The sequence below is a fragment of the Barbus barbus genome (assembly GCF_936440315.1).
Source record: "Barbus barbus genome assembly, chromosome: 6".
NCBI classification, from domain to species: domain Eukaryota; kingdom Metazoa; phylum Chordata; class Actinopteri; order Cypriniformes; family Cyprinidae; genus Barbus; species Barbus barbus.
Window position 1 is genome coordinate 29,233,506 of NC_136734.1, and position 12,593 is coordinate 29,246,098.

General features: G+C 37.0%; 1 protein-coding gene across 1 annotated transcript; it reads right to left on the bottom strand.

Annotated features, from left to right (window-relative positions):
* Positions 1–432: 432 nt before the first annotated feature.
* LOC306871894 (glycine receptor subunit alpha-4-like) lies at positions 433–10,885 on the bottom strand. Its single transcript, XM_079420132.1, has 10 exons — positions 10,686–10,885; positions 9,562–9,689; positions 7,066–7,133; positions 6,557–6,780; positions 6,392–6,474; positions 6,169–6,306; positions 4,978–5,192; positions 4,682–4,840; positions 1,411–1,515; positions 433–966 (listed from the first exon to the last, which is right to left on the bottom strand). Exons 1-10 carry the CDS (start codon positions 10,754–10,756, stop codon positions 679–681), a joined length of 1,479 nt encoding a protein of 492 aa, XP_079276258.1. The 5' UTR covers positions 10,757–10,885; the 3' UTR covers positions 433–678.
* Between the last annotated feature and the right edge of the window lie 1,708 nt (positions 10,886–12,593).

Here is a 12,593-nt window from a genome sequence, read left to right on the forward strand (position 1 = left end):
AATACATACAAAAGTGTTGCCTTAACAGCAGATGTCTTATGTGTCTCAAGCAGCTGTTGGGGTAAAGTAAATTATGCATCCTGCAGTGGAAGATAAATCTTTACTTAGACTCTTACACAGTTTTGTGTGTAGTCAGGGACAGAACAAGGAGCACCACACATTAAAAAAATGAATGTGAGAAACCCCTAAGGAAGTTGTTTAAAAAAAAAAAAAAAAACGGCATCCCCTGGTATTCTTGCACTAGAAAGTACACGCATTATATTAGATCATCCTGAAAAGTGCATTTTCAGATTAAAGCAAAATTCATGATTGCATTGCCAATTTCGATACTCGATTTGATGCATGTAAATAAAATGTACTTTTGAGATTTCGGTGCTTATGTGGATAACTATATATACATGAATAGGAGAAAAGCTGCCAAACAAACCCTTTGTTTAGAACATTTATTTTTAATAATAGACAAGTGTGCTTAGTGGAAAAAAAAACTTTCATCTCAAAGGTCAGGAGGGATTCAGCCATTGCATATAAACTAAAGAATTAGATCTTTTCAAAAGTGGTCATAGACATGCATATATGTTCACTCGTGCAGAGAGAACGTGTTGCACCTTTCCTCAACTGGTTTGATTTTAAACGGCTCACAAAATGGGATACTGGGAAGTTCAGAAGTCTTAAAAGGAGTCAGGGTTGCAGGGCAGGGTGAATGTCCTCATGTCTGAGCACTTTGTATGTGATCCAGTAGAACACGTTGAAAACAAGGAAGCTGAGGGGGAAGACGGCTCGTGAAATGGTGTCGATCCGCTTTGCTCGTTCCACAAAGCGGCGGCGGATATCAAACAGAACGTGGCCGGGCGGCAGGCCTGCAAACATGGCAGCAGCCTCAGAGAGAGGCCCATCACCAGACAGACAGCTGTCCATCCCATTATCCGTGAAGTACAAGTCCTGATTCTGGGAGGCTAACTGCTCTTCCTGAAGGAAAACGGCACCACAAAATACATCAATATACACTATCATTCAACAGTTTGGGGTCGGTAGGGTTTTTTAAGGTTTCTAGACGTCTCTTATGTTCACCTATGGGCTACTTAACGAATATATTTAGCTGCTTTGTAAAATGTCTTTCACTATTTTTATTTCTCATCCAGCTCTTTTATCTCTTAGTGATGTTTTTGTTTTCTTTATTTAACTGGGAAACCTTAACCTACCATAGATTAATGACATTTATTATTTACGTAGAGTTACATATGGCGATATCACCAATTAGTTATCAAACTTGTGGTTTTATGAAAAGGGATAAGATGAAGGACATGAAAGTAGCACAGTTATACTGCCATCAACATATCTGACCAATCAGAATCAAGTATTCTAAAGGCAGGAGTGTTTACATGTAAATATTTCATTTGTGGGTGCATATACCCGTGCACAGGCACTGCAGTGGCGTTGTGGGCCTCTGCTTGGTGTACTCCCTGTGACATTGTTGCTTTTGTTCTTCATCTCTGCTCCTCCAGCCTGACCAGATGCCTGAAGACAATACAAAGACACTTATTTAAAAACGGAGTCATCATTTATTTAAACAATAAAATATTCTCTTCCAGCGCACTCCTCAACTGACCTCCTCTGTAACCATGCATTACAGATCTGAAACAGGGTCACAATGTACCTTAAAAATCTCTAGTGGTGGGCATGCACATATCTTTAATTTGTCGAGACGTAACTAAGTCAGTGAGCAGATTTCACTCTGAACCATCACATATAACAGGGAACATTCTCAGTAATTCGGCTAACATTCTGGCATGCGTTTCTCAAAGTTATGAACAAATGTTCTTCCAGTAACGTTAACAGAATGGTCATTCAAAGTTATCTGCTGTCAAACGTTACCACAAAATATCAATTTATATATTATTGAAACATCTTAGTTTGACATTTGTCTAACATTTTTTTAATGTAACTTGTTTCAGAATGTTAAGAGAACATTCACAAGTAACGTTTCCATGATGTTTGCAAAATGATAAAATGGAATATTCCTTTAACATTAGCATAACCAAGAAAAAACATGAATAAACTGGACAGTTTAAACATTCAGCAATAACATTTTTTAATACTTACTGGGAACATTAGCAAAATGTTCTTAGAACATATTTTTGTTAGCCGGCCTTTAGTTTTAAACAATGCATTTGCTCTCTAAGATACATATATTTTCTACATAAAAATAAGTCTTTATTTGTTTTTTAGTCTAAATATGTTTTTGTCAGTTTCAGCGGTTTGCTTTGGGATTTTTCTTCCTTTCTTGTGCCAGCTCTCTTTGGCTTTCCTCAGTCTTCCCTTTTTTTCCAGGTTACTTATTCTTGGTGATATTTTGTGTGTGTGTGTGTGTGTGTGTGTGAGAGAGAGAGAGAGAGAGAGAGAGAAAGAGAGATATTAACAGTGACAGCATATTTGTTCTTTAGGGAAAAGATGCTTTTTTTTTTTGAGTATGAGATCCAGTCAGTTAGGTGTGTTTGTGTTCAATCACATTGTGTACAGGTCGCTGCTTTGGGTGACTTGCACATGAGATCAGACAGCCTACTGCACTGTTCTGCCTGTGACCAAACAGCCAATCAGACTGTGTGTGTGTATGTGGCATACACCCCATTATGCATGTAGTGTTAATGTTTTTATATGTACATTGTGCCTAAAAGCTTGAGTGCAGTAGTGTGTAAGCATGTTTGTGTGTTACATGCCTAACAGCATCCCTAAGGCAAATGAGGGGGCACAGTGCCACTAACTCACCCATTGAGTCTCACAGACACACACACACACACACACACACACACACACACACTCACAGCCTGCCCTGCAGGGCGATACAGGGGAGATGGAGGAGGAATAGAAAAGGACAGGATAGTGTAATATTTATTCTCTTTGCTCTTTGTGGCAGGACAGTGTCTGCTGTGTCCAAAAGAAAGACACAATGTTCTCTCAACTAGCTGGATAGGAGTAGAGTAACAAAGATAGGGAAATAACTGCAGTTTCTGCTGACAAAAACTCCTGAGAGGAGTCTGGGAATAGTCTTCTATTCCAAGCAGACAAAGAGCATGTCTGGGTTATAATACAGCTCAAATATCCAACGACAAAACAAATTTATGCGTTACATCAAGAAAATGAAGCTATTTTTAGGAACATTAAAAGTGCATGGCAAAATTGTCATGAAAGCACAACTACCCCTCCCCATTCTCATTAGCATAATGCATCTGGATGTTTTACTTAAGGGTTTGTTTGTATTTTTTTAAATGGAACACATAAAAAAGAAAATTAGATATTACTTTTACTCAAATAATATATATATATATATATATATATATATATATATATATATGCACACTACAGAAAAGTTGGTGTTGGTAAGATTTTTTTATGTTTTTTAAAAAAATATATATGCTAATATTATGAAATATTATTAAAATCTAAAATGACCATTTTCAATATTAATATATATTAAAAGTAATTTATTCCTGTGATGGTAAAGCTTAATATTTAGAAGACATTTCTTAAGTCTTCAGTGCCAAAAGAAATCATTGTTTTTTTAACAGTTTTGTGAAAAACATGATTTTTCTGTAACAATGTAAGTCTTTACTGTCAATTTTAAGAAAATTTAATGCATTTTTGCAGAATTTTTTATTTACTAAATAAAAATGGTAGGGTAAGTACATTACTTATGTTTGTACAGAATGATAGTATTTCACGAGTTCACACTTACATATATTTAGCACGAGTAAGGTAATGCGTAGTTGGCGTGCTGTCCTGGGGAAGGGCTCCAGGCTCAGGAATGGCCTGAACCCAGAGTGTGTTGAGAACTCTAGAGATACCTCTTGAGTGGAGAAGGGGTGGTGGAGGGTTGCTGATTATCCCTCAAATGAATAGAGGTATGTCAGCTGTATTTATATCCGTGCATTGATTAACTTGAGTGCAAACCTCCTGTGTTAATTAGGCTCTGACACGCTCCTCCTGAACTTCGTTAATAAAACATCATTTGTTGAAAAAAATATATTTTCTAATTATGTTCTTGACAGGCTTCATGAGATTCACCTTGATAGTCATTGAGTATAACAAATTAAACTGAACATTTTCAGTGTCAAAACAGAGTCGTCTTAATAATCAGACATCTTAATATTTATAAACTATAAGAAAGCCATAGGTTAAGTTCCCCAAGATCTGAGATGCTCTCAGAATAATACTTTGTATATTTGAGCACCTGGACCAGCTTGACCCAACAATACTGGATCAATCAATGGTTTGAGCTTTGGGCAGGGCAACCAATCATAGATCAAGGTTAAGAAAACCTATTTGAATACAATTAATGTTTTAGCATTTCCATTTGGTAAAAGAAATAATGCTTAATTTATCAGTTCAGCTAAGCATTTAGTATTCTGCTTCACTGAGACATTTTCCAGATTTAAAATCCTGCAGCTCCTTCACTTTCCTGTCGTTCGTGTTGTCCCACATTTTGTGTGTGGAAAGAACAGTATTACTCTGTTCAATATTCATGACATGGCTTTATGCCATCGCTGACCTTCCCTCCCTGCTCTGAAGGGGCCAGCAGGCTGCTCACATGAAAGATCACAGGCACACAGTGGGTGTATAGTATCTTAAGGGCACTCAAGACATGTCGCATGTGTATGACAGAGGAGAGTTTCAGGCTTACACTCACAGCTCTATAGCGTTGCTCTTCCCGTAGTTTTCTCCTCAGTCTGAAGAATTCTTTGTGTTGCCGAGAGACAAAGTTAACTGCTGCATACTCCAGCAAAGCAGCAAAGACGAACAGCAAGCATACTGCCATCCAGATGTCAATGGCCTTCACATATGACACCTGCACGCACAAAAGTTTAGCATCTGTCAAATGCTGTCAATAAACATAGAAATCCATTTTAACAAGACATGCAGGCTTGCAACAACATCAGAGTGATTAAATAATGATATATTAATAATGATAACGTAGATTCCTACCTTAGGCAGTGATGCTCTGGATCCAGAGCTCTGTGTTGTCATTGTGAGAACTGTAGTGATGCCCAGGCCAACACGGGCCGGGGCGGCATCCATGTTGATCCAGAAAGAGACCCACGACAAGATAACTGTTAAGAGGCTGGGAATGTACATCTGGATCAGGTAGTAACCCATCTGCCTCTCTAGATGAAATTTCACCTCTATACAGGTGAATTTACCTTAGTGAAACAAGCAATCATGTTAGACAGTGAAAATAAATGCATTTCATTTATATTCACCAACAGAGCTGGGTAGTAGCTGATTACATGTAATCTGTATCACGTAATCAAATTCCAAAAATTAAGTATACTTGTAATTAGATTAAATTACATTTTAAAATACTCTTTTGTTTTTAAATACTTTTTTTTTTGGATTGCATGATTACATATTATTTACACAATAATAATAATTCATAATTTATTGATTCTTCCTAATTCTCTTATAAATAACTTTTTTTCATCTTTTAAATTTTCCTTTCTAAAATAGCCTACTGCTTATACTTTCACACAGATCAGTCTTTAGACAGGTGATACAACATTTTTCAACACTGCATCAACTACTGATGAACACATTAATATTTATTTGAATTATCACTCAGGCGGTTATACTTTGGAAGGCTTTTGTCTTTCAAATACATTAAAATGCACAAATTCACCAACTTTTTTGTCAACTGATTCTCTTTCACCTAATATTTTAAAATAAATCTTTTAATAAAGAAGCGTCACATTTGCATGTTCATGGTTCTCTGAAACTGGTTATGGTCACATGACATGCAGGTAAACAAATAAAATATTTAGTGTTTAAAAGTGTTTTATTTTGATTCATATTAAAATGATTTGTTTTCATTTAACATTTTTGTGATTTAATTTAAAGTGAGAGGGTTATATTAAAAACATACATTTTAACATTAGATGTTAAATTTTGATGTTAAATCCACTATCGTTTTATATAGAATATATATTTTATATAGTTCTATGGGCTATACAGTATTTAATGCAATTACATCAGAGGTAACTTGAATTCAACTACAGTAATTCCCTACTGTACTTTTTCAAAGGAAAAGTAATTAAATTAGAGTAAGCTTAGTAATGCATACACTCAACACTGGTTGTAAAATCAGTAAAAATTTATGATGGTGGAATTGCAATAGCACACCAGTGTTGTAGTGTTTTGTACAGTATCCCAGATCTTTCTCCTCTCTCAGGAGAAACTGGGGCAGCACAAGGTCATCAGCCACTTGCACTGGGCCTTCATCCAACCACTGAAATATTAGATCATTCATAGTGTAGCCAACTAGAGAGAGAAAGACAGAGAATAATGAGCATATAAAAGAGAAATAATATAAACATGAGATTAGTTGATGGAGGCTCAGTCTTACAGCTTTCTAACTGCATAGTGCAGGTCTGTATGTCCATTGGAAAATTCTTTAGATCCATAGGACACGACAGAATCAGAGTGAGTCTGAAAGAGTGAGATATTTTGGATGATCATTCATGTAATGGTTTGGAATGATATAAGTAATCTATAGGGGGTCGTACCGCACCTGATGCTATACAGCACATTTCCATTCTGGAAAATCCTCAGCAGTTTGTTGTCCGTGGTGACCTCGTGAAAGTTGGCGCCTTTCTCATTGGCGAAGAACAAGTCTGGTTTCCAGATGGAGTCCAGCATGGATGGGTCCAGATCCAGGGAATCATCTGGATACTCTTTATAAGCCAGCCGTGGGTCATTCCACTGCTGCCGTAGAAAAACGTTCAGCCGATAATCCTGAGGAGTTAGTGTTCAGAAATACATCAGATCACATTCACAGCAGCTGAGGCAAAGACATTTGCTAAAACATGACAGATGTTTTAATATTATGACAGATGTTAATGTATAACAATTATTTCCAGTCCACTATTTATTTAATTATTTATTTATGACAAATTAGTGAACTTAATTCATGTAACCGCTGACCGGACCTTTTCATATCACTCCACTTGCCTGTGTTTAGTGTGTGTGTGTGTGTGTGTGTGTGTGTGTGTGCATGTGCGTGTGCGTGTGTGTGTGTACCATGGTGGTCTCTGTGATGGAACCAAAGCTGTTGATAAAAATGTTGCAAGTAACATTTACCGGAGGACCTGAAAAATGAAAGAACAACACAATATGAAACATTAGGATTTTTCTTAAAAACTTAAACCAGCTTAAACCACTTTGCTGATCTTAGCTGGTTCTTAGTGGTCTAGCTGATGCCCAGCCTGGTGTTTAGCTGCACAGGTTAATATCTTTCTAAAACCAGCCTACCAGACCAGTCTGGAAAATCAGCAAATCATATTAGGCTGGTCTAAGCTGTTTTTATTTTTCATCAGGAATAAACAATCCACTAAAGATAAAGCTAAACTGAAAGCCAAATGTAATTCATGGAAATATTGTAATCTCCACCTCTGCGTCTCCCATTTTAACATATGTGACCCTGGACCACAAAACCAGTCTTAAGTAGCACAGGTATATTTGTAGCAATAGCCAACAATTCATTTCATGGGTCAAAATTATTAAGTTTTCTTTTATGCCAAGTAAAGATTAAGTTCCATGAAGATATTTTGTAAATTTCCTACCGTAAATGCATCAAAACTTAGTTTTTGATTAGAAAACTTAAACTTAATTTGGACAGCTTCAAATGCGATTTCTCAATAATTAGATTTTTTTTGCACCCTCAGAGTGCAGATTTTCAAATAGTTGTATCTCCACCAAATAGTGCTACCATACATTAATGGAAAGCTTATTTATTCAGCCTGATTTATTTCAGATGATGTATAAATCTCAGTTTCAAAAACTTGACCCTTATGACTGGTTTTGTGGTCCAGGGTCACATATTAGATTAGATAAAATATACACATGGAATTAATCTTCAGTGTCTTGAATAAAAAGAAATCCACAAGCAGCAAATAGCACCAGCTAGTTTCCAAGCCAAAACACTGAAGAGGTTGTCCAAGACTGTTAAATCAAAATACAAATGATAAAATAAAGCATTTTCACGAACATAGCGAACTAGACAACTGAAAGATGCCTCACTACACAGCTGACTACTATTCAGCAAATATGTTTAATTAGCATTCAGTTGCTTTGTAAATATTTGATTGCAGCATTTTATTTATTGATTTAACATTCATGACATTAGTGATATATATAGCATATCAGAGGGGACATTTCCCTCCACACATGCTGACAGCCACATCTCTAAGATGTAGAACAGATATGAAATATACACGAGCTCAGAGACGCCTACTGAGAGAGAGCAAGAGATCGTGAGAGAAAACGAGAGGAAGGAGGGAAGAAAAAGTATGAATAAAAAAAGAAATTCCAGTTTTAAAAAACATAAGCAAGAGAATGAGAGGAAAAGACTTATTTAGGTCTGCGGGTTAACATGCACTCGAGAGGACAGCACAGCAAACTAAATAGCCCTGATGCCAGCGGAGAAACTGCCCCTCACAAATCCTCACAGAGGCTGTTGTGATACTTTACGGAGAGAAATCTAGCGTGAGCTGACAGCCGTATCCTGCATGTTTCTGAAATCATTCTCATCGTCTCATCTTTGAACGTCTGTGGGTTTCTCTTGTTGAATGGTGGGGACGGTAAAAAATAGACCTGAGAACCCATGGGGGGGTCATATAGTTTAATGAGATCTTATGTTGCTCTGTGTTTTCGGGCCGCAGCACTTTTTCACACGCCAGGCTCACAGAGAATGTAAATATATTCTTTGCTGACCGCATTGCATTTTTGCAGAGTTCTTGCCAAAACAATCTATGTAAAAGAGATTAAGCTGCAACAGCAGTTTTTACTTCTTCTTTATATGATGTTGAAAAATGACCAAGATATAATTGAAAGAATGTAACAGAAGAGAGTGAGAATGAGTGGAAGACAGTAGACAGACTCCTAAAATCCTGGAGTTCCAGCCTCACATGTGTCTGTCTGACAGCAGGATTCAGCAGAAGGAATTGCAGGCTAACATAGCTTTGCGAAAATATAAAGTGGTGAGAGATTTACCGGTGACGTCAAAGGAATAATTCACCTAAAAATGAAATTTCTGTTCTTGACATGTCCACTGGTGGAGAAGAAACCTGCTCAAATGTAGTTGAGGACTGCTGCTTTGAAGGACTGTCAGTGTGGATGTCTTTAGCATGGTCTGTGATTAATAAAATCAACAATAGCAACAGATAGTATCCAAGACAAAACACTGAAGAAAGTATAAGACTGGAGGAATGGCTTTGTCATTCTTTGCCATCACAGAAATCAATTTCATTCAAAAACATGCAGAAAACAGTTATTTGAAATTGCATATTTGACAATATTAAAAACATTCAAAAATCTTACCGACTCAAAACTTCTGAATGGTAGTGTGATAGAAAGTGGCTGACGGTGACTGCCTCTCATTTACATAAAGATGAGCATTTGACGGTTTTTGATGCACTCATCACTTGCTATACTCACATTTTTAATAGAAATCATATTTTCTTTAATATAAATTAAAACTATAAATTGCACTAGAGCAGATTGGAGTTGAAGTCAAACCTTTAAAGTTAGGCCTGATCCGAGCATCATATCCAGATGTTTTTCCCATTAATTTATCCAGAAAATCAGATGGTGACATGGGCTTCACGCTGCTGCTGGGCGATTTCAGCTCCTTACTAAACACACACCTGGGAAATGTAAACAAAAAAAACACATCAGAACATATCTACACCTGCCTCCAACAGATCATCACATTAGAGAGCTGTTTTTGTTTTACAGTGGGGTCCAAAATCTAAGACCACTAATGAATATGCTTTGAATCTTTCAAAATCTTTCACTCCATCATTTATATTGAACAAATGGCAATCTTTGCATTGATATCTTCCTTTTGGTCTTCAGAAACTTCAATTAAAATTTGGATTTTAAATTACCAGATTTACATTGTGGGCTTTTGGACTGTATATGTGCGTGATTTATTAATAAGTATGCTCTCTATGAGCTCTTTCAGTTGTTCATTTTAAAATTCACTGTGGCCAAAAGCCTTTATTATCATTCCATTATTGACTGAATGTTTCCAGTTCCTCTTCAATTTTCCTGTCTGTTTGTGAGCAGAACTGTGGCAAATCTGATTTGTGAAAGTATAAAGCCTGTCTCGCACAGCGTATATGGAATGGAAATAAGACACAGAATGAATGCATCCTCAGGTGAGCCTTACAAGCCCTTATTGTCATTCTAAAGAAACGTCTCGTTCCAGACAGGCCAATAATAGTTCAATCTCATTATGTGAACTTCAATAAATCTGCAATTTCAATAACAGTGAAAATGACTTCAGACAGAGCTGTCTCTATGTGTCAGCTTCATACTTCAGAGACCCAGATACAAAAAGCCAACAAACACACACACACTCGGAAACATAAGAACGCTCTCCGGGATTAAAATAAACCTATCACCCATGAAGACTACTGAACTGAACACACAAGCCAAATACGGACGACTGAGCACACAAAAGCAAACAAGTATGGAAATTCAAATATTAGGGAAGATGCAGGTCTTTTTAACACCTGAAAACACTTGAAACTATATTTTAATCTGCACAAACAGCCTCTAAAAGTCTTTTAATGAATCTGGTGATTCATCACTGGTGATGCCAGTGAGGAATGATGGCACACCTGTGAAAAACTCACCTGATGACCCCTTCAAACATCCACCAAACCAGTAAGAGCTCCAGCAGGATCCTCCAGAACAGAGAAAACATCCTTCCACACTTCAGCTGCTCTCTTTTCCTCCCTGGTGTCCTGTGGCTAAATCTCAGTAAGCAGATGTGTTTTGGAGGGGCAGGGCGCCCATTCCGATGCACTCTGGTCTCTCCTCCACTGCTATCTGACTGAGCACCGCATCCTGAGACGGGCACACTAAGAGACGTCTGTATGTGTGTGTGTGTGTGTGTGTGTGTGTGTGTGGATACAGGGGGTCTTCTGCTCTTTCTTTCTCTCTGGCCACATGCTAGCCTGAGGTGCAGTTCTAGCATGGAGAAAAGAGAAGGCAACAGGGCGTAAGATGCGTTTAAAGACTTTTATCAGAATAAACAACTGTGGCACGACTCCACCTGAGGGGCTCCAGATCCACATCCCAAGACGCACTGCAGCAGAGGATAAACATCCATCCATCCACCTCCTCTGATATCTTGAGTTTATTCAGTAGATGACACTGAACAAGTGCTTCCTGTTAATGAACAGCAAGAATTTAGGTTCAGCGTTTAGATTTTTTTAAATTTACATTTTAGGTTCTGTGACTGGTCACTATTTCTTCGGAATTTTCCAACATTTTTAATGACCTTTGTGTCTCTTGCAGTTCACGCCAAGAGTCCTGTGGTCAAAATATAACAATGTCTCAGTTAATATGAAACATAATGTACACACTACCCTTCAAATGTTTTCTCTTATGCTCCACAAGTATATTTGGTTATATGATACATTTTGTAATACAGTTTTAATATTTTAAAATGTAACTTATTCCTGTGATTTCTTTCAGAAATTCTAATACGCTGGTGTTCAATACAAACTTCTTATCAAGAATTATTATCAATGCTGAAGATTCTTTGATTAATAGAATGTTCATAAGGTTATATAAATTATTCTCTTATCGTACTGCTTTACATGAACCTGCAGCTGTATAGGAGAAAGATATGGAATAAAGAAGAGCAAGAAAAATAAGACAAGAATATAGTTAGCGTGGGTGTAAGGAAAACAACTGAAAGAAAGAGAAATCCGACTGAGTGTTATGTGTGTGTTGAGTCACAGTGGATAACTAGGCCAGTGTTAATTTTAATGTGTCTTCACTCCAGAGTGAACCAAACTAAAGAATAACAGACCCAGTTTTCTCCAAAATGACTCAGCGGTCATGTCGATGTTGTGTTAAAACATCGCCTTGACCTCAGGAGGAACTAGAGCAAATGCCTAAATTACACCACACACACACTTTTTATCTTAGCTAACTTAATTATCCAAGACCCTCCAAATACACACACACACACCCCACTCCACTGATTTCTGCTCATTAACATGGCTGAAAACAGTATTATTAATTAATGAATCGTAAAATCTGAATTCACTTAGTCAGCCTCCATAGAGATTAAAAGTACTCAGGCAAACTCAACTGAGAATTGCTGGCTGACTCCAGAATAACTAGCGGGGAAACATATATGTATGTGTTTGTGTGTAGGCCTATGTATGTACGGGTCAGCGACATCCACCGTTCATATGCTTTAGAGAATATCACAGTCCTGAGGAAGTTTATCTCAGAAACATCTGATCTTGTTTTTGTGGACAGATTTTTGCCCTGCATCCTGGTGCTCCTAAACAACTCAGTTATCTACCAAAAATACAATTTACCTTGCAAAAAAAAAAAAAAAGCTTTACTTGAGTACAATAAAGTAGTACATTTTTAATGTTCTTAAGTATTAAAGGCAAAACAAAAACTTTTTATGAAATGTAATGGAGTATGACACTATGCTTATGTAGTAAAGTTCTCCAAAGAAAAACACTGATAAACATTCTTTTTAAATTTACGTAAAAATACTTCACTACTGACCA